This window comes from Meles meles, chromosome 5 (assembly GCF_922984935.1).
Source record: "Meles meles chromosome 5, mMelMel3.1 paternal haplotype, whole genome shotgun sequence".
NCBI lineage: Eukaryota > Metazoa > Chordata > Mammalia > Carnivora > Mustelidae > Meles > Meles meles.
Window position 1 is genome coordinate 114,765,704 of NC_060070.1, and position 21,336 is coordinate 114,787,039.

Consider the following 21,336-nt stretch of genomic DNA (forward strand, 5'->3'; position numbering starts at 1 on the left):
ATGTAGCACTGATTTTAACAACTTTTTTTTTCTTTAGCTCAAAACATTTTAACATTTTCTTGTAAATTTATGGTATGTGTGTAATTTAAAGCAGTCATCTACAAACTCAGTTTTCAGATAAAACACTGGTTTGAAACCTTAAGGTAACATTGAAAGAAAATAGTTACCCACAGGCAGCTAACTATAGGCTTGATCCCTTGCCTTCAAGAGTGAAATTCCTTCTTCATTTTACTGCATTGTCCTAATTTCTTCAGTTTGCTCATTGCCTTTTCAAGGGGTCCTTTGTGCTTCATTATCGTTCTTTATGATGTTGTCCCCAGCTAAATTTCTTCCATTTGCCTTAGGCTTTTCTTGTACTCTGGATCTCCCATTATTTTTATTGTCCACCAACTACTGTTTCTGCATACTGATGAAAGGGGGCTGCTCCCTCCTCCTGCTGCTGGCTGCTCCCACCACCATTCTGTAGCTGAGGAAGGAGCACAGCACTCACACTGAGGTGCATGTCTGCGGTGAATTCTGATTAGTTTACACAGAGATCCACTTCTCCGTTGCTTTTGTGGCCTCTGAGCTTTTATTCAGTCAGCAAAGACCGAGCTGTTCGTGGACCCTTGATCAAAAGGATTCATTGAACTCACTGTGGTATGTAAATACTCTGTTGACCCAGGGCTGACTATAACCCACGCTTGCTTCCCTCAGCCCAGTTTGCTCATTGATGACCACATCCACTTGTGTCTTTCCCCAGAAATTGAGAAAATACTAGGCCTGATAGGACAGTGGAATGGGGAGATGAAGAGGAACTGTGCATGTGGTGCTGAATGGTTTTTGAGCCTTTGGTATCACTGCTGCTCTTAGTGCAAATAATTATAAACTACTTAAAAGTCGGCTTTTAAATTTCAGAATTTTAAATGGTGTCTTTATAATTAGGTACAGTTTTAATTACATGATTTCAGATAAATGTGGTTTAAAGTAAAGAGCACTCACTAACCTAGGGGCCAGAAGACTCTGTTCTAGTGCATATTTTGCTGTTTAACTAGGGAAGTGACATTGAAGAAGTCTTTTAATCTGTTGGTGCCCTGGTTTCTATAACTGGAGATAGTGGAAGGAGATGCCTTTCCCGTCTTTCTCTTTCCTAGAGACAAAAATGATAACCTGTAAATATTCTTTAAAAATGTCCAGGAAATATGATGTTTATAATGATGATAATGACAGGCTTTAACTGTCGTTTTTAGATACTGAAAATCAAAAACACAACCTTCAAAATGAATTGAAGCAATCCTTTATAAAGAAGGCTAAATAGCCTGCCAGGGTAGGAAGTCAAATTCATAAACATTAAAACCCATAGGGAAAAACCATTGAGAATTTGTATTTACTGATTATACAAGGTTATGTTTTTGTTTAGGTTAAAGATTGTTTTTCAACAATTCTGTGAATGCTTAGCTTTTGTAGTAATAAGAAAAATTGATAAGGGTAAAATCCATCATTTTTAGGGGATTATATGGGGAGAAAACCAGGGTAAAGAGAAAAGAAGACAGATGTGTTGTAGATGCGAAAGCAGAGAAGAGTCACCATGTCTGTCATGAGGCTGGACTGGAAATCTTGGTCACACCTGGGAGAAAGTTCCTCATCCTGGGTTTTTGGAATTAAAACAGTATCTTCCTTAATCACTTGGAAACAGTGGCAACCTTGCCATTAAGATCAGTATTCCTAAGGAAATGCTTCATCTGCCTCATTCTAAAGGATTCCACAGTTCCTTGGACTTAATATGAGTTGACTTTCATGGCAGCTCCACTATGGTAGGTGGGGTTTGTGTGGAATGCCTTTCTGAGATTTCAAAAAGTCAGATTTTGGGCGCCTGGGTGGCTCAGTGGGTTGAGCCGCTGCCTTCGGCTCAGGTCGTGATCTCAGGGTCCTGGGATCGAGCCCCACATCGGGCTCTCTGCTCGGCAGGGAGCCTGCTTCCTCCTCTCTCTCTGCCTGCCTCTCTGCCTGCTTGTGATCTTTCTCTGTCAAATAAATAAATAAAATCTTTAAAAAAAAAAAAAGTCAGATTTTAAATGCAAATATATTTTTAATGGACTGAGAAAATTGAAGCTGTTTACATTACAGTGGTAGAACATGAAGTCATGTGAAGGAAGTGAGCTGTGAGGGCTTTATATTAAGGACTGTGGATATTTACTGTTTCTGTAGTGGTGAGAGTCTAGAAACCCTAAATTACAGTAGTGAAGGACTGAATAAATAAGTTAGTTTAAGCCCATGCAATACAGAATGCCATCTGCCCTTACCCACACATACACGATTTTATCTAAAGAAAATGACTTTTATATATGCATTCTTAAGCATGTTTTTAAGCATTTGTTTCCAAGACTGTGCTCTAACTCTGTGACTGTGGACAAGTTTAATGGTTTTGTCATCTGCAAATGAGGATAATTAATAGTACTCTCTCATAGCATCACTGTAAAGACTAAAGAAGTGCATGTATGTGTTTGTGTATTTGTATTTTTTAGACTGGCATGACACAAGCACTATACTGAGTTTTGGCTGTTATTTTTATTAGTCACACGTATGAAGCGTGCAGGGTGTGAAGGATACATGAAGGGTCTGAAGGACAGGACTTCAAAAACAAAGTACTGCGTGTTGTTTTATAGTTTAGATAATGTACTACTAGATACTGAATAGAATTTAGATTTGAAAGTATAAATACATATTCTTAATGAAGTACAGTGTACTAAGAACAGATGCAAATTTCTGAAAGATGTATAGTTTATATATAAAGTATGGAAACCGATCATTCACCTAGAGTAGGTGAACCTCTTGGTTCTCACACAGTGTATCCTGGGCTCACTGGTGTCTTAAAAACTAGATTGACATGACCTGTGGTAAAAATCAATTAATGACATTTTCTCTGTTCACCCAAAAAAAAAAAAGATACTTTCTCATTTGTAAGGTACTTTTTTTCATAAATTTGTCCTACTTATTAGTGTTGGCTATTACTTGAAGAAGCAAAGAATTTTAACTGAAAAACTAGAAATACATGTTTATACTCAACGTGTCAGGTTTTTGCTTTTTTTTACCATTGTTCCTCTTCATCATAGTCTGTTTTACAGGACATGTACTTTTTTCCTGTGAATTTAAACTACATATATAAAACATAGTTGTATTTTCTACTAATAAAATGCTTCCTTATTCATATGATAGAATTAAACATGTCTGTTTGACAAGGTTGTTTCCCTGTCCCCAGCTCTGCAGCTTATGGGCACTACTGGCTCACATGTCCTTGTTACTTGAGCTTCTTTACTGAGCTGTTTCAGATACCACAAAGATGTTCCTTTAATTGTGTTTTTAATCTAGAATATCTTGTCATTCCAAAATAGTTTATTTCTGGTTCGTATTTATGTGATGTATTACACGATTGTTAAGTGGAATGTGGAATGGACTGTAAAACATGAAATCACTCTTTCAAGATCTGACTTCAAAACGAATGTTGCCATTTGTGGCTAGAAATGAAAAAAAAAAATGCTTTCATGAGTCATATTTAAATTCTTTTGTGTCATAGTTGTGTCTTAGCTTAAAACTCTATAAATTAGTAATAATCTGTGCATTGTTTTATTGCTTCACCTTTAAAAAGTGTCCATAGTGCTTAATACAAATAGAAAATACATATATAGGAAACAGACATTTTTTTGTGGTTATGATGATGTGACATCACTGAAAAATTAATCTTTTATGAATTTTACACTCTTTTCTAAGTTAAGGAATAAAAAATACATAATTATGACCATTTATTCACTGAAATTAATGATAATCTGTGATTCGCTGAAGCTTAAACAGGGACATAAAATATACCAGTTTCTGTAGTTATATTTCACAAAAGAGAAGAAACCTGTGAGTTTCCATGGGTTGTGGCAGAAATACCCAGTATATGGTAGACCTTCCATTAAATTTACCAAATATTTGAAGCCTGCTGTGTGTAAGACATCCCGTTCAATGTTGAGGAAATTTTGAACGATGACTGATTTATCTTTAAGGAGTGTGTAGTATATCAAAGATCAGATGAGATTGTAAATTGTTAAATTAGAAACTCAATTAGGATGTAAGTCCCAAGAGGTTAGAATTGGGGTACTCTGAACTGTTATTTGGTTGTGGCCACAGTAAACATTCCGTGGACTATGCTCTCAAACTCTTTCTACTCCAGCTCACTCCCAAGTCTCACCGCTTACATTTTATAATCTGCACTAATGTAAAAAGGAGATAGAAAATTTTTTGAATGGGGAGTAAGTAGGAAGCTGATACAGGCTGTTGTCATTGTCAGACTTCCTTCCCTAGTACAATTGAGTGGCATGGTACTGCTACTGCTGAAGTTAAAAGGGTCTATTTCAAAGTTTTATGGATATTTCCTGTAGAATCAGTTTGCATAGTGTATGTTTGTTTTCTTACTTTCTATGCAGTTTTTTCCCTTTTTGTAACTTGAAAATTAAACATTTCAGACATTTTAAATCCTCAAAATTAATTCCACTGTAGGTAAACAATGTGAAGTGATGTCTATAATACACACATGTAGCATGTGCACATTTATGGAGAGACATTATTTGTAAGAACATGGTATCAAATGTCAATTTAGCCAGTTATCTCAAAAGTAGTGTCTGTCTCATAACGTGATGGGCATTAAATGAGTTAATGTATGTACTCAGAACAGTGCCTGGCATGTAAGGAAGCACCAGGATACATACATAATAACATGAAGTGTAATACCAGTTGTTAAAACGGGATATATTAAACTTGGATATATTATACCTAGAAACCAGTGAGTAAAGAATATTTTGGGGAAAATAAAACTGGAAATAGTTTCTTTGGGAAAGAGGAGAGAGTCTGGGGTAGAAGGGGGACATATATTTTGTTGCCAACTTTTGAACTTTTTTTTTTTTAATATATTTTTAAAATAATGCCATGTTTCAAGTAATTTAAGAGAATCTACTTTAGGATGAGAATCTGTATTCTTTTCAGATGGCCCTGCTGAGGCACCAGTGACCAATGGGAATGCAACCACAGTGCCATCCCTGAATGATGATCTAGACATCTTTGGACCAATGATTTCTAATCCCTTACCTGCAACTGTCATACCCCCAGCTCAGGTATGTAGTAAGAATATGGTTTTACATGATTACTGCTTATTCCCTTTTTGAAAAGTCTCAAGGTTAATAATACATTATATGTTAATAAAAAATTTAAAAATTAATTTTTAAAAAAGTCTCAAAATTTCAATTTTGAAAGAATTGTCTCTGAGCAGTCCCTGATTTGAAAGCGTTCTTAGGCCAGGGGTTGGCAAATTAAGGCTGCAGCTCATTTTTGCAAATGAAGTTTTATTGAAACAGCCATTCCATTTGTTTATATATTGTCTGTTCCTGCTTTCACACTAAAAAAGCGAGTTGAGTAGTTGCAATAGACACTTGACCCACAAGGCCTAAATAGTCACTGTTTAAAGTTTGCTGACTCTTGCTTTAGGCAAACAGTGATGTTTAGAGTGAACCAGTGGGAAAACTCAGACTATTTCAACCATACCTGAGCTTAACAAGGTCACTTTAGAGGTTTTAAACCATGGAGTTTAAGTATTGATTACAAGCCAGTAGTTCTTTTTTTATGCTGTATTGAGCCATTCCCAAGATAGTGTTTAGTTCTGGCTACAGGAAAACCAAGAATAAGAAATTCTAGCAAATTCAGTACTCATATTCTTTTTTAAGAAGATTAGTTGTTTTAAGTTAGTCTTAAAATCTTTTAACAAAAAAACAACAACAAAAAAACCCCATCTTTTTAAAAAATTGAAGTATAATGGACACAATATTTTTACTTTTTAAAATGATTTTTAAAAAATTATTTAGGACAATATTAATGATCAGAATATTTTTTTACATGTTGATGGGAAAAATTTTGAATTGTGTTCTTTACATGGAATTTTTTTTGCCTTCATTCCTATTTTAAAATTGTAAATTGTTTAAATAATACTTTAAATATTTTTCCAGCTTTATTGAGGTATAACTGACAAATAAAATGGTAAATACTTAAGGAGTTTATTTGATTAACACGTCTGTCGCCTTATGTATTTACTTCTTTTTTCTTTTTTCTTTTTTTTTTTTTTTTTAAGATTTTATTTATTTATTTGACAGAGAGAAATCACAAGAGAGGCAGGCAGAGAGAGAGGAAGGGAAGCAGGCTCTCTGCTGAGCAGAGAGCCCGAGGTGGGACTCGATCCCAGGACCCTGAGATCATGACCTGAGCTAAAGGCAGCGGCTTAACCCACTGAGCCACCCAGGCGCCCCACTTCTTTTTTCTTTTTGATGAGAACACTTTAGCACCTCTTCACAAATTTCAGTTATGCAGCACAGTATAATCAACTGTCATCACATTATAGGTCCTCACAGCTAATTCATTTTATAACTGACTTTGTACCAACCTCCCTGTATTTCCTGTACTCCTGAGCTCTGGTAAATTACCATTTTGCTTTCTGCGAATTCAATTATTTATTTATTTATTTATTTATTTATTTATTTATTTATTTACTTTTTGGATTCCACACACAAGTGATCCCATGAAGTATTTAGCTTTCTTTAAGGTGAATATATGAACTTTTAAGGTATATAGGTTACTCTTAAGGATACAGCTTTAAGATTCTATTTTAAGTTTATACTTTATAAATGAACAACAGTTTCAGTACAGCATAATTTTTGAGGTAAAATATTTCCCTTTTCTCTGGAAAAATGGAGGCAAATGTATATTGTTTGGGTGGAAAGTTTTAATAAGAATCTATGTCTTACTGCTTATACTTTTATTACACATATTTTTGTTATTATGATAGTCATTGTATAATTACCAATAGAATTAAGCAAATAAATTTGAGGAATTAGTTTATCTTTATCAAATAATTTTTTATTTGATAAAGATTTATCAAAATTGTCCGCAGCATTAATGTTTATTTTCAGAAAAGATAGCGTTAATTTATGACTTTGCTCCTTCTCCCCTCCCCCAGCACATAAGAGGAACTGTTTGTTACCACTGTTACTTCAGTTAACATTAAGCATCTTGTGAATTTGTGCAGGTAGGGGTATTCATGTGGTGATAAAAATTGTCTAATGCTAGGGGCACCTGGGTGGCTCAGTGGGTTGAGCCTCTGCCTTCGGCTCAGGTCATGATCTCAGGGTCCTGGGATCGAGCCCCGCATCGGGCTCTCTGCTCCGCAGGGAGCCTGCTTCCTCCTCTCTCTCTGCCTGCCTTTCTGCCTACTTGTGATCTCTGTCAAATAAATAAAATCTTAAAAAAAAAAATTGTCTAATGCTAATGTTGTGGCTTCAAAAAGAAGCATTTAGAATATTTGACAATTTGAGCATGAAAAGCAGTTTCTTTTGGTCTAGCATTCTAGTGAGGCTGTTTTATCTGCTAGACTTCTTTCGATTCCACTGGACTACGAGAGTTGCTTTGCAACAGCTTGGAGAATTAGACCCCACATCTGAGGCTTCAGTGTACTACTTCATGTATTCTGTTCAGTATCAAAGCAAGGGGAACAATGCAGACTTCATTTAACTCTTAAGTATCACCATGACAAGCAATATGGAGAGTAGCTTCTGCCTGTATGAGGGTTGGTCTGACCTTCATGCTTTGTGCATTCTGCATCAATAACTAAGAGTAACAGGACTGATTTTTTTAAATCACACCTAATTCTTTTTTTAGAGTATTGTTTTTGGACCAAAACTGTGCCAGTTGTATTGAGCCCTATAAAATATTTGGGGAACAGAATTATCTTTCATCTGAACTACATGTAAAGGTTAAAACCCAGATATGTTTTCCAAATAACGTCTTTCAAAATGGGGAAAGGGGAAAGGCAGGTTAAAGTACACATTTTATACATACACTCCTGCTATGTAACTTATTAATTTTGATGGGTTTCTGTTATCTAAAATTGATTGGACAGAAATAGGAATTACTCTGAACCCCTATAATTCTTTCAGTGCTGATTTTATTCATAATTAATTATTATTATTATTATTTTTTAAAGATGTCCCACTCAGGGGTGCCTGGGTGGCTCAGTCAAGTTTGAGCATCTGACTTGGACTTAGGTCATGATCTCGGGGTCCTAGGATCAGCCCCACGACTGCTTGTCCCTCTCCTTCTGCCCCCTGCTTGTGCTCTTTCTCTCAATTGAATAAATAAAATGTTAAAAAAAAAAAAAAGAGAGAGAGAGAAAGATTCCCTACTCATGTGAAAATGAGATTTACCAGTTTGGCTGTGTAGTCTTCTGAAGAGGGTTAGATATACTCAGCTGACCAGAATGTACATGCGTATTAGAGGTTCAGAGTCCCCAAAGGGGACTTGTAGAAGCCATCCCTTTCCTTCTGTCTATAATATACATATACCAAGAGTATATAGACCTGCAGAAGTGCTGTGCCCTCTCCTTGGATCAGCCCTAGGATCCCAACAGCCCGAGAACCTCTGGTTAGGGATTCTGCAGCATCCCAAAGTGTAAATTGATAGGCAAAGGTTATTATTTTATTCTTGAGTTGTACTGCTCTCAAATGGAGCACCAAAAAATAATAATAGACATATGAGTCCTTGCTCATCATGCTGTTTGGTTTGGCTCTTTTTAGAATGTGACCGTGTTGAGGTAGATATTCTATCTACCCTCATCAGAAAAAATACACGTTTAGAGCATGTGAATATTAGGCTGCTCTAGGAGGAGACTGTGGTTTCATTTTCCACAGTTTCATTCGTCCACAGTTCAGAAGTAGATGATCTTCCTTCTGATGTATCGCCAGGTGACGACTAGTAGCTTAACACTCTCGTCACAGTGCCTCACTTGTCATTCACCTCACTTCATCTCATCACATAGGCATTTTAATCCTCTCACATCATCACAGGAAGGGTGAGTACAGTGTGTTTGGTTTTTTTTGTTTTTGTTTTTGTTTTTTTAAGATTTCATTTGTTTATATTTGACAGAGAGAGAGAGAGAGATCACAAGTAGACAGGCAGGCAATGGGAGAAGTAGGCTCTCTGCTGAGCAGAGAGCCTGATGCGTGGCTCGATCCCAGGATCCTGAGATCATGACCTGAGCCCAGGCAGAGGCTTAACCCACTGAGCCACCCAGGTGCCTGAGTACGGTGTGTTTTGAGAGAGACCACATTCACATAACTTTTATTATAGTATATTGTTAAAATTGTTCTGTTTTATGGTTATTATTAATCTCTTACTGTGCCTAATTTCTAAATTAAACTATCCCAGAGGTAGGGATGTATAGGGGGAAAAAAACAAGTATATATAGGTTTTGGTACTTTCTTTGGTCTCAGGCATCCACGGGGTACTTGGAATGTATGTTGGAAGGGGTGGAAATGGGGGAACTACTGTAATAGGTTTCCCAGCCATTTGGGATTTTGATCAGGTTCTTAGATTGAACAGAAACTAAACATGATGAAAAGATCAGAGAGATGGTTGCTTCATTACCTGACAGCATTAACAGTAAACACTGTGTGCTTAACCCTGCCACAGAGTCCTTCTTGAGGTCATCAAGCATCTCTGTAAAGTAGGAAATCTTTATTATCCCCAAGTTCAGAGAAGTGAGACAATGGAGATTCAGTGACAATATAAGGAAACGTTGTTTTCTTTAGTAAGCAGTGGGACCAGAATTCTAATCCTGGCAGGCTGGCTCCAGAGCTCTTGCTTATAGCCTCTGTGAGCTTCTGTTGCATCATTGATAGTTCAGATAATACTTTATTCAAGCATGTTGTTATATTTGATATCCCATCATGTCCAGTGTCTTACATATTTTAGATCTTTTGCAAAATTAAGTGGCTTTTCTGTTTCAAAATTTTTGCTTAATTTGTCATAATAGATTCAATATATTGATCTGTTTGAATTTATGTATACGCTAAGATGGCAATTTTTTGCTAGCTTTTTTAGCCATTATTAAATGTCTGAATTTTTAAAAAAATTAAGACAAACATATGCATGATCTTTAACTTGTACCTACCACTCTTTGTTCTATAATTTAAGGCTCTTCCCCAGTTTTTACTATTCTTAGAATTCTTTGAAACTCTTCATATTTAAAACAATTTCATGTAAACAAATGTGATTGAATATTTAATGTCTGTAGAGATCATTATACAGTCACAGCTATAACCTCACTTTAATCTGTGTGCAGACATAAATTGAAAATTTTTTTTTATATCTACATGTTTATTTTTATTTGTGTTCCTTTGCTACTTGTCCGAAAGTGGGATTGAAGTTATGGTTGCGTGTATAGGTGGTTGAAGTTTTGCTGTGCTTCATTTCTGGATAGACTAGAAACATCCTAATGTTGTGGTTAAAGCTGATCTAAGTTAGGTTTATAAAAAGATCTTGACGCAGCTTTTGAAAAAAGCCTTTTCTTTTTTTCAAAGATGACAAGATCAGCCTTTGCAGGATCCTCTTATAGTCTGCTGTCATTGTAGCAATATTCTTTATTCCAAGGGATACCAGTTCCTTGGAGTAGTGTGCCAAAGGGGATGCCCCAGTATCTCCCAGGAGTGGTGGTCCTCACAAGGCCATCACAACCTGGTGTTGAAGCCACTGTGGTCAGGATGTGATGGGCAAAACTCAGTGTCAGTTTAGCAAGTAAACACAGTTCATTGTGAAAGAGCTTCAGCCTGCCTCTCTTAGAGTAACAGATTCAAAATAGGAAATATTGTACCTTCCTCCTAGATGTTGTTTTTGTGTGGGCTTGTGAATGAGTGATCCCTTGTAATGTCATCATATTACCTTCTTCAATTAATTTCTAATTTCATTTAGATTTTAAGTAACAGATGAACTGTGTTTTAGCATGCAGAATTTGACACTTGCTTTGGTATTTGTCTCAGGGGACGCCCTCTATACCTGCAGCTGCCACTCTGTCTACAGTAATATCTGGGGATCTGGATCTGTTCACTGAGCAAGCTACAAAGTCAGAAGAGGTGGCAAAGAAACAACTCTCCAAAGACTCCATCTTATCTTTGTATGGTACAGGAACCATTCAGCAACAGAGTACTCCTGGTAATTCATTTTAAAATCTGCTGTCAACAACTTGTAGTGACATTACTAGAAATATACCCGTTGCGTTATTGTTCTATGTAATGAGTGCTTTTGTTGCAATTTGTGCAAATACAAAATTGAAATGAATCATTAGAATTAAGCATATTACAGGATTCACAAAACTTTATTCACTTAAAATTAACAAGCTGTTCACGTATCACTTAATATTGTTTCACAAGCTTACAGGACATGGTTTTTGAAGAATTACCTTGATTTGCATGAAGTTGACAACTCTATACGGTATTTTTCTGTTAGTAAACAATAAGCGTGGTTATCACAAGAATTCCAAAACTCTGAGTTTTTAATAATTAAAATGAAATACTGCACAGTAAGATTTGTTGTTTACATAATCTCTTAGACCCCTTTCCTCTAAATAGTGAGCTGAAGTTAGAGAACATCCCACCTGCTTCTATTAAAGGCAGACACCATCAACTCTCACTTGTGTGTTTGATAGTGGGAGCCCAGTGGTACACATCTGCACTAACAGCACATAATCTTATGCTACGTAGTTTGGGTATTTTCTATAACTATTGCATAAGATTTATTTGTCCTAATTAAATGTGCTCAGGTTTATTTTTTTTTTTTTAAGATTTTTTTTTATTTATTTATTTGACAGCGAGAGAGAGAGAGAGAGAGATCACAAGTAGGCAGAGAGGCAGGCAGAGAGAGAGAGGGAAGCAGGCTCCCTGCCGAGCAGAGAGCCCGATGTGGGACTCAATCCCAGGACCCCCCGAGATCATGACCTGAGCTGAAGGCAGCAGCTTAACCTACTGAGCCACCCAGGTGCCCCTGTGCTCAGGTTTATAACTGCCTTCTGGAAGTAACCAGATATGAGAGTACTGGTATGAGTTTGAGCAGTAGGAGCAGACTGGAATTAAAATTTTTGCCTTGGGTAGTTCAGAAAGATGGTGATCCTTTTTCTGTGATTACAGAGGTAAGTGCAGTTGTATACAATAGTCCTGTTTTCTCATTTTCTTTTCATGGTTCTTAAAATGTAGGTGTGTTTATGGGAGCCACAAATATACCATTTACCTCACAAGCACCGACTGCATTTCAAGGTTTTCCATCAATGGGCGTGCCTGTGCCTACACCTGCAGCTCCTGGCCTTCTTGGAAATGTGATGGGACAGAGTGCAAGCATGATGGTGGGCATGCCCATGCCCAATGGGTTTATGGGAAACGCACAAACCAGTGTGATGCCACTTCCTCCAAATGTGGTTGGCCCCCAAGGAGGAATGGTGGGACAGATGGGTGCACCCCAGAGTAAGTTTGGTCTGCCACAAGCTCAACAGCCCCAATGGAACCTCTCACAGGTAAGGGGTCATTCCCAAAATCAAAGAGACTGGATTTATTTTCTAAATGGTTTTATTTAATCTAACAACCATTTGAGTAGGGGTAATGTATAAGGTGAGAACTGTTCATAGGTATTACGAAGTTACATCACATAGACAAATGAGCTGTCACTGACTGTATTTAGAATAATCTGTAAAGAAATGTTAAGCATTTTTTCCTTTCAGGTTGTAACACTGGCGAACATCCTATTTGTAATCAGTAGAAATTATCTTGGGCATCTTGAGAGACTTCTTGTCTGTTCCACACCCGTCCCCAATCCCCCATGGAAATTAGCATCAAGCTTTTAACCCAGCTCCCTGGTGGAATATTTTAATAGTCCACTTAGATCAACCACCTCTTCTCAAAGCACTATTTTATGAGAGATCTAGGCTGTTCTCTGCCATTTGACTACTGCCCTTGGCTTTATAAGAAATACTTTTGTTTAAAAACATTTATAATGTTGGGTTTCCTCTTTGCTTAGAGACAATCCACATTTGTCTCAGACATCGCTTCATATGTTAGTTTAAAGCCAAAAACTGACATTTTAGTATACCTTCTTTCAAATTGCTTTCTATTTTAGTGCTCCATTATCCTGACCTTAGACTTGGGTTCATGCTCCAGCAACTCTTCCCTTCACAGTTCTTATTTGATGTTCCTCTAGCATTTGGGGGATCTTGGTTTCTGTTCTGGTCAGCTGTTTACCTTGAGAGCATTCTGAGAACAGTCTATAGTGATAATTAACATTATCAAAACAATGTATATCACATGAATGCTTTTACGGTCACTATTTATAGTAATCTCCACATCCAGTGTGGGGTTCATACTCAAAACCCTGAGGTCAAGAGTTCTATCCTCCACCGACTGAGCCAGCCAGGCGCCCCTCTAGTCACTATTTAAAGGAATTACCAGGGGATAGCTCAGTTGGTTAAGCATCGGACTCTTGATCTCTATCCTCTGGGAACCTCAAGTACCAAATGGCAGTAACAGCTTTTGTGTAGACAAAGTGCTGAAGCACATCCAGCTCAGGTTAAGGTGCTAGATGAATCCGTAAGGAGTTAACGTTGGCCCTTACTTCCAGGCATGCTGAGGGGTGCTGCTGTTTTCCAGATGTTATAGCATCTTTAGTAGGTATGAGGAACTAGACACTTATCAGCAATGTGGGGTACATTAGTGTCTTTGCAAAATAAGAAATGAACTTTATTAAGAATACATTCCAACACTGAGCATAGATTCTGAATCTACTCTGTGCTTTGTGATAAATCTTACCTTATCAATCTTAGAAGGGAGAAGGTTAGGATGCTTCTATACATATATGATTCCAGTCTGGAATAAAAATACAGGTAATCTTACACCTTATATAATGAAAATTAATTTTAAATGTTTAGTGGTTAACTGAGCTAAAGAAAAGTTATGCTTTATGACCTTTTTTAATATTTAGAAAATATATAGAACCATTTAACGTTTTAATAAAGACAGAATAATAGCTGTCATACACAAAGTATAATTTTGGAATATTTTACTTTCTAAAATTTCCTCAATCCTTACTGTTAAAGCACGACATGCTGGTAGAGTTGAAAGTTAGGATAGTGGACTCAGATACAAATTCAAAGATTGCCTTGCTACTTTTTTTTTTTCATTTGAGGTTAATCTTTGGCGGACAAAAAAATGAAGTCTTGAAAATGAATAGAATAGAATTGAGATCATTTTATGGACAGTGTTAAAAAAAGGTGAAAGGAAATAAAGAACAAGAAGGGAACAAAGTAGCTTTCTTTAGGAAGATATTGTTTGGTAGTCTGCTTTTACTCCTGTGCTTTGACTAATTTTCACATTGATGAAAAATACATTTGCTATTAAACTTCATTATCTGATAAATTAACTTCAAATAAAGGCAGCCTCTAATACAACAAGGTAACTTTAAAATGTCTAACTATGGCTAAAGAAACAAGAATTAAAAGTGAAGTAAGCCTCTTAAAATAAGATTTTTATGTTTCACAGATGAATCAGCAAATGGCTGGCATGAGTATCAGTAGTACGACCCCAACAGTGGGTTTTGGCCAGCCCCCCAACACAACAGCAGGATGGTCTGGAAGCTCATCGGGTCAAACTCTCAGCACGCAGCTGTGGAAATGAAAACTGCAATGCAAGTTTCATCCAGAACTACCACCTGACATTCCTTGCTAAAACGCATCTAGTTCCCCTGTTTATTCATGTACATATTTTTTTTTCTTTTTCCCCATTTGTTCATATTAAGAATTATCTGACTGACCGTGTTGGTCTGTACTGATTAAATTTGATGTGAAAAGCAGGTTGAGAAACCATTTTATGTCAAGGGCAGCTTAGCTCCTTTCCCATGATTTCATAGACCACATTATTTGAGAAGCTGCTCAGTCAACTTGCGTAATCAGTTTTACTCTCAATAAAATTATAGCTCTAATGTCTGCATATAAGGGAAGTAGTTATCATGTTAGTAATACCTCTAACAGTATAAACCCCAACCCCAAATTAGCCAGTAATCCTGTAGGAAGGTACTGTATGATCGAACATTTAATCATATAAATAGAATGTAAATGTATCACTGAGCACTGTTTTCTAGTGTATCAAAATTCTTTTATTTCATCATTCACTTCACTGTGCTGTTGTTATGATGTGCTTAACAGGGAACGTGGTTAGTGAAAGGAAGATAAACCTGGATGTTACTACAAAACTTAGTTTAACAAATGTTTAAAGAACTCAAATTTTATCTGCCTTTCTTGTAATTTGGAGCTCTTCTTATGTACATAGTGCTAATAACACGAAGACCTTTCTCTGCACTATATGCAAACAGGGTAACTAAACAAAGCCACTTTCAATCCTTGAAGGTATATCCAGGTTTATAACAGTAATTGTGTTTACATTTTATGGTGCCTAGTATTGACAAAATGTTATATCCCTATATTAAACAGATGAATCCATAGACCTTTTTATTTTCGTGGGTTTTATTTCCTACAGTGTATACTGCCACCAACCTTACAGAACTTACTTAACATTGCAAAGTGAAGAATTGGGAACATTCAGTTGACAAAATGCCTGTTACTGGTTTCTAAAACCTGCTAAGTTCTACCAACTGTAAGACCAAATGGGAAAAACAAGTACATAAGATACAATGGTGTCCCGCAGTGGCACTAGCTGTACCGTACAAAGAACCAGTTCAGTTGTAGGGAAGACATGCAAAACAAATGAAAACAAAAACATACACTTGCTGCCACCCCATCAGCTGTGTGAACTGACCAGCTCTGCTGAAACAGATGTCTGTCAGATGCCAACATGGGCTGTCGTCCTGAAGCCAAGCGAACAGTACCTGAATGTTCTGCAGCCTGACCTCCGGGCTCCTCTCCCACGTCCACTAGCCAGCAAACTGCACCAGCTGCTGCTTCAGTTTATACCTCAATTTTCACTGTGTCCAGGCGGTACTTCGGCTCGTTGGCTAGGTTAACCTTCTCTGTCCGAGTGTGCCACACGAGAACCTGGAGGGGAGGGAAATCTTTTGGGTAGCCACACTTCTTAACGCTGACACTCAACAAGGTCAAGCAGCACAAGTGAAATGAATACCTTGGTGCAGTTACTTGCTTTTGGTTCCAGTTCTTCAACTGTTGTTATCTGTTTTAGAAAATCAGATTCTTGCATCCCTGGCTGGGATCCACGACGCTTAAATACGGCTTTTGGATTGGACAAGATGACTTGAAGACTTACAGCAAATCCTTTGTGAAAAGTTAAAAAAAAAAAAAGACTTTAAAATAAAATACTGGTGTACTTCTCTTTTTTCTTTAAAAATTCGGACACATCAAAATTTTTTTTTAAATGCCAAGTATGTGCCAGGTCTTGGTTCACGAAGTTGAATTAGGAGCATTACACGTGTGACAGTCTGAAAAGGAAAACCAGTCATTACAATGTAGTACCTTCAGGGCCACGACAAAGGTGTATGTGCGGGGTGGGAGCAGGGACAACATCTACCGTAAAATACAAAGTCTAGGCTATTGCTAATCAGCTGCTAGTTCACGGAGGTCATCACGCCTGACACTCGGCTCTCTGGGAATTAAGAACTACATGTAGTCGAAGAGCACACAGACTTACCCTAACTATCCTCTGGGTATGAGTGTGCCCACCCAGGTCTCCTGCCTGTTCTTTTACATGGGTGTTTTATGGGTGCTCTTATCTGAACCAGCGCTGCTGTGATTTGTGATTTACTTTAAATTTAGAAGACTGGGGAATAGAAGTCAGGTAGGAAATGAAAAATATATAATCATTTGGTTTAAATTTCCAGTTTGGTTCAACCTGACAAGGGTGGGGGGTTTGGAAATCAGTGCAGGAGATATCAGTCCCATTTGATAAATTTGGTTTGGGGGCTTAGTTTCTTTAAGGAAACAAATGACTGTCAATTTCTTTCAATGGTTTAGTCATAAAAATTACTACTATTTATATCTGTAGTTTAATAAACCCTGTTTTAAAGGCTTAGCCATTAAACACTCTACAAGCTACCTAAGTAAGCAACTGCTACAAACTTTGTAGTTGTTCTGAAAGTCTGAAGCCCTAGACCTCTGCTCGTGATGACTAAGCAGACACTCTAAAGTCAGACACCTTCCCAGAATTAGCTGTGAGGACCAATCCCCAGGAGCACTTCTTAGCAACATTTTGCCCTCTTCATTAACCGAGTTGATTTGTGTTTTTGTTTTTGTTTTTTTTTTTTTTTTTTCAAAAGTATAGTTAACAAGTACCAAATGATCCCAGGCAGTAATTGGGGAGTTGTGAGAAAACCACAACCAGCATTCTCATCACCTCTCCACCTGCCAGACTGGGCCAGTCCCACATCTAGGCCTTGCCTCCTCTACAGGAACACTCCCCTCTAAGCCACCTACAAACACATCACATGCTGAGTGACACATAATAAATAAAGCCTTAACCTGAGGACTGGCGCCCCAGTATCCTCCACAAATCCTGGGGGGAAGCAGCACATTCTAGCAGAAGGAACATTAAATCTGGAATTAGAAGCCTTTTGTTTTTGCCTGGATCCTTGTAGTTGGGACATTGGTCAAGTCACTTAAACTTTCTTGATCCTGAAATGTCCCCGTTTCCTCATCTGCAAGAGGTGTGACACCTTTTCAGCTTACTGTAAAATTAGCGAACGGAAAGACCCCACTAACCGCAAAGCAGTGTTCAACACAGTATATAAATAAAAACACCATTATAAATATCATGAAGGGCAGGTGGCTTATGGCTGGACAACTGTTGATGATAGGAAAAGGGCCCGTGAAAGTGGAAGAATCAGGCCACCTGTATGCATCTCGCACCCCTGGGCTAACAAGTCTGAAGCCTTCCTCAGACAGCTAAAACAGCCACAGACCTCTTCAGCAAAAAGCCAAAGGTTCAAATTCACACATGAAAAGTGACTTTTCTAATAGGTGAACTTTGCCTTCAGTGTCCTATGATGCCTTGCTTCTTTTTTCTTTTTCTATAGATGAGGACTGCCCTTCTCAATCACTAAAGAGTCAGGTATATTTTTCACATGGCTTCAAGGTACTATTTCCCCATTCTTACTAAAAAACAAAACCCCAAAATGTAGAGAAGTCTGTTAGAAAATGCTATGAACCCACTTTAATTCTCTTCCTTTTCCCTTGTCTTTAACACATTCATCATGGTGACCACTGAATGTGTATTTCCTTGCTTTCCTTGGTTCAGGAACAACCTTCTGTTTCTTACAAGCAAACTTACATAGCACAGTGTACAACTTCCACAAGCAAAGCTGATGGGTGGCCCTTTTCCTGTCCTCACTGGACGAAAGGGTGCACCTGGCAGGCCAGCACCCTGGAAAGAGGTGGTGGGTGGCTCACCACAGTAACAAAGTGGTTTTCTGTTTTCTAACACACAAGGGGGAGGTGGGCAGTTCAGATGCTCTTCAGTCTCCTGCTCTCTTTGCTGCACCCCTGCTCAATGAGCGCTTCAAAGGAAGCAAGTCACAGCCAGCATGTAGGAACCACACACTAACTAGGCCCAAACTCTGGGTTGCCTTTCAGGGAATCATCTGACCTGCTATGAAACAGGGCATTAAAGAGTTCTCCTTCTAAAAGCAGCACAAAGACCTTTAGCTCCTTAAACCACTGCTTCCAACCCAAGATGGATATTTTGGGTTTTCTTAATTTCCAGGTATTGATGCCTCAAGTATTATATGTACCCTTTTTACTAGTGAAATTAATTTAGCTTTAAGGATATTGGCAGTATTTTTTTTTAAGATTTTATTTATTTATTTTGACAGAGATCACAAGTAGACAGAGAGGCAGGCAGAGAGAGTGAGAGGGAAGCAGGCTCCCTGTGGAGCAGAGAGCCCGATGCAGGACTCGATCCCAGGACCCTGAGATCATGACCTGAGCCGAAGGCAGCGGCTTAACCCACTGAGCCACCCAGGCACCCTTGGCAGTAGTTTTTGAGATACTAGGAGCTTACAAAAATCATGGGAGTAGGATTCTGTCCTACGGATGTATAAAAAATAAAATGCAAATTAAAACTGGTTATCCAATCTTAGCACAGGACTTCCTGACTTGAGGTGAAGTAGAGATAGGGTGGAGATAACTGACTCTTACGTATGTTTGTATTCCTGTGTGTGTATATGTATGCATGTGTGTGCATAAAAATATATGGATGTATGTAATAAATTCATGTTACACATATTCTATATAAACATAACCTAACATACATATATTTTCTAGTACCTAGCAACATAAAATTCAAAATACCTGAGCTACAAAAATTAGCATATGCACAAAAAAACTGGAAAATACAACCCCATAATGAAAACAATCAGTCAACAGAAATCAACAGAATCAGCCAATAGAAATAATACAGAACAAAGATATTAAAACATAAATAAACCTCATATGTTCAAAAAGGTATAGGAAAGATTGAGCACACTAAGGAGATACAGAAGATAGAAAAAAGACCCAAAATTATCCCACTGTTGTAAAAAATATACTGGCTGGTATTATCAGCTGATAAGACATTGCAGAATGAAAGACTAGTAAACTTGAAGACATAACAACCGAAACTACCAAAAGGTAGTGACCTTTTCTGTGATTCACAAGTCACAGAAACCGAATGAAAGGTGGAAAGGAGATAGAAAATTAAAAATTCAAGAAATAACAGAAAACTTGTGAATTTGATCAATAAGGATATATAACATTTAATCAACTTGACCTGACATTTTAGGGCACTCCATCTAAGAAAAGAGAATACACAATATTCCCAAGTACAGATGGAACATTGTCAAAACAGGCCATAGTCTGGGTCATAAATTAAATCTCAACAGAATTTAAAAGAACTCAAATCATACAAAGTATTTCTCTGACCACAGTGGAATTCAAATAGAAATCAACGATACGACAATATCTGGAAAATCTCCAAATATTTGGATACCAAATAATGTAATTCTAAATAAGTTAGGATATAAGGAGAAATCAAAAGAGAAATGAAAAAGTGGTTAACTGAATGAAAACAAAAGAATGTGGGATGCATCTAAAACAGTACTAAAGGGGCGCCTGGGTGGCTCTGTCCGTTGAGCATCTGACTCTTGATTCTGGCTCAGGTCGTGAGCTCCGAATCTTGCTGGATTCAGTTGGTTGGATTCATGGCATTCCATCATGACTGAGGTTTATTCCAAGACTGCAATATTGGTTTAACATTTCAAAATCAATCAGTATAATTCACCAAGTTAGACTTAAAAAGAAAAAAAATTAAAATAGATGGAGAAAATGAATTTGACAAAATCCAATATCAAGTTAAGATTTTTAAAAAGCTACTCAGCAAGCTAATAAAAGAACTTCCTCAACTTGTTAAAGGGCATCTATAAAGTACCTATTGCCGATATTATATATGCTTCCTGGTGAAAAACAGTGTTAATCCCCTGAAGACTGGAATGAGGCAAGGTTGTCTGCTCTAATTTTTATTCAACAGTGTACTGGAGGTCCTAGTCATTGCAATAAGGAAAAAACAAAAACCAGACAAATGGGAAAGGAAAAATCAAGTCCAGCAAATCTCTTCCTCCTTCAGGCCCTAGTTAAATGCAAGTTGGTGCAGCCACTTTGGAGAACAGTGTGGAGATTCCTCAAGAAATTAAAAATAGAGCTTCCCTATGACCCTGCAATTGCACTACTGGGTATTTACCCCAAAGATACAGATGTAGTGAACAGAAGGGCCACCTGTACCCCAATGTTTATAGCAGCAATGGCCACGGTCGCCAAACTGTGGAAAGAACCAAGATGCCCTTCAACGGACGAATGGATAAGGAAGATGTGGTCCATATACATGATGGAGTATTATGCCTCCATCAGAAAGGATGAATACCCAACTTTTGTAGCAACATGGACGGGACTGGAAGAGATTATGCTGAGCGAAATAAGTCAAGCAGAGAGAGTCAAGTCTCATATGGTTTCACTTAATTGTGGAACATAACAAAGAACATGGAGGACATGGGGAGATGGAGAGGAGAGGGAGTTGAGGGAAATTGGAAAGGGAGATGAACCATGAGAGACTATGGACCCTAAAAAACAACCTGAGGATTTTGAAAGGGCGGGGGGTGGGAGGTTGGGGAACCAGGTGGAGGGTAATAGGGAGGGCACGTATTGCATGGAGCACTGGGTGTGATGCCAAAACAATGAATACTGTTATGCTGAAAAGAAAAAAAAAAAGCATCAGTAGTGCTTACCAGTACCTTCCATTGTGTATCAGTCTCACCTCTATATACTTGTCCCACCGGAATATTCTCTTTTCTAACTACACATAATCTAATCTCAAGCAAGGCTGTTAAATGCCAAAACTATTCCTAATTCCCAAAGGATAGATTTTGGCAACAGTACCAATCTGGAAGGCAGCTATGCTCACCACTATACCACCAACGCCG

General features: G+C 37.8%; 2 protein-coding genes across 5 annotated transcripts in view; one reads left to right on the forward strand and one right to left on the reverse strand.

Annotated features, from left to right (window-relative positions):
- The window catches only part of SMAP1 (small ArfGAP 1), a 170,368-nt gene extending 155,002 nt beyond the window's left edge, over window positions 1–15,366 (forward strand). For all 4 annotated transcript variants that reach the window (XM_046004787.1, XM_046004788.1, XM_046004789.1 and 1 more), the window contains 4 exons: window positions 5,002–5,129; window positions 10,872–11,043; window positions 12,081–12,394; window positions 14,409–15,366. In XM_046004787.1, coding sequence (XP_045860743.1) covers window positions 5,002–5,129; window positions 10,872–11,043; window positions 12,081–12,394; window positions 14,409–14,543 — 749 coding nt within the window. In that variant the 3' untranslated portion in view covers window positions 14,544–15,366. The remainder of the gene's footprint in view (window positions 1–5,001; window positions 5,130–10,871; window positions 11,044–12,080; window positions 12,395–14,408) is intronic.
- Window positions 15,183–21,336, reverse strand: part of B3GAT2 (beta-1,3-glucuronyltransferase 2) — a 74,174-nt gene continuing 68,020 nt past the window's right edge. The window contains exons 3-4 of the mRNA XM_046004791.1: window positions 16,002–16,150; window positions 15,183–15,916 (exon numbers count right to left, since the gene is read on the reverse strand). Coding sequence (XP_045860747.1) covers window positions 15,830–15,916; window positions 16,002–16,150 — 236 coding nt within the window. The 3' untranslated portion in view covers window positions 15,183–15,829. The remainder of the gene's footprint in view (window positions 15,917–16,001; window positions 16,151–21,336) is intronic.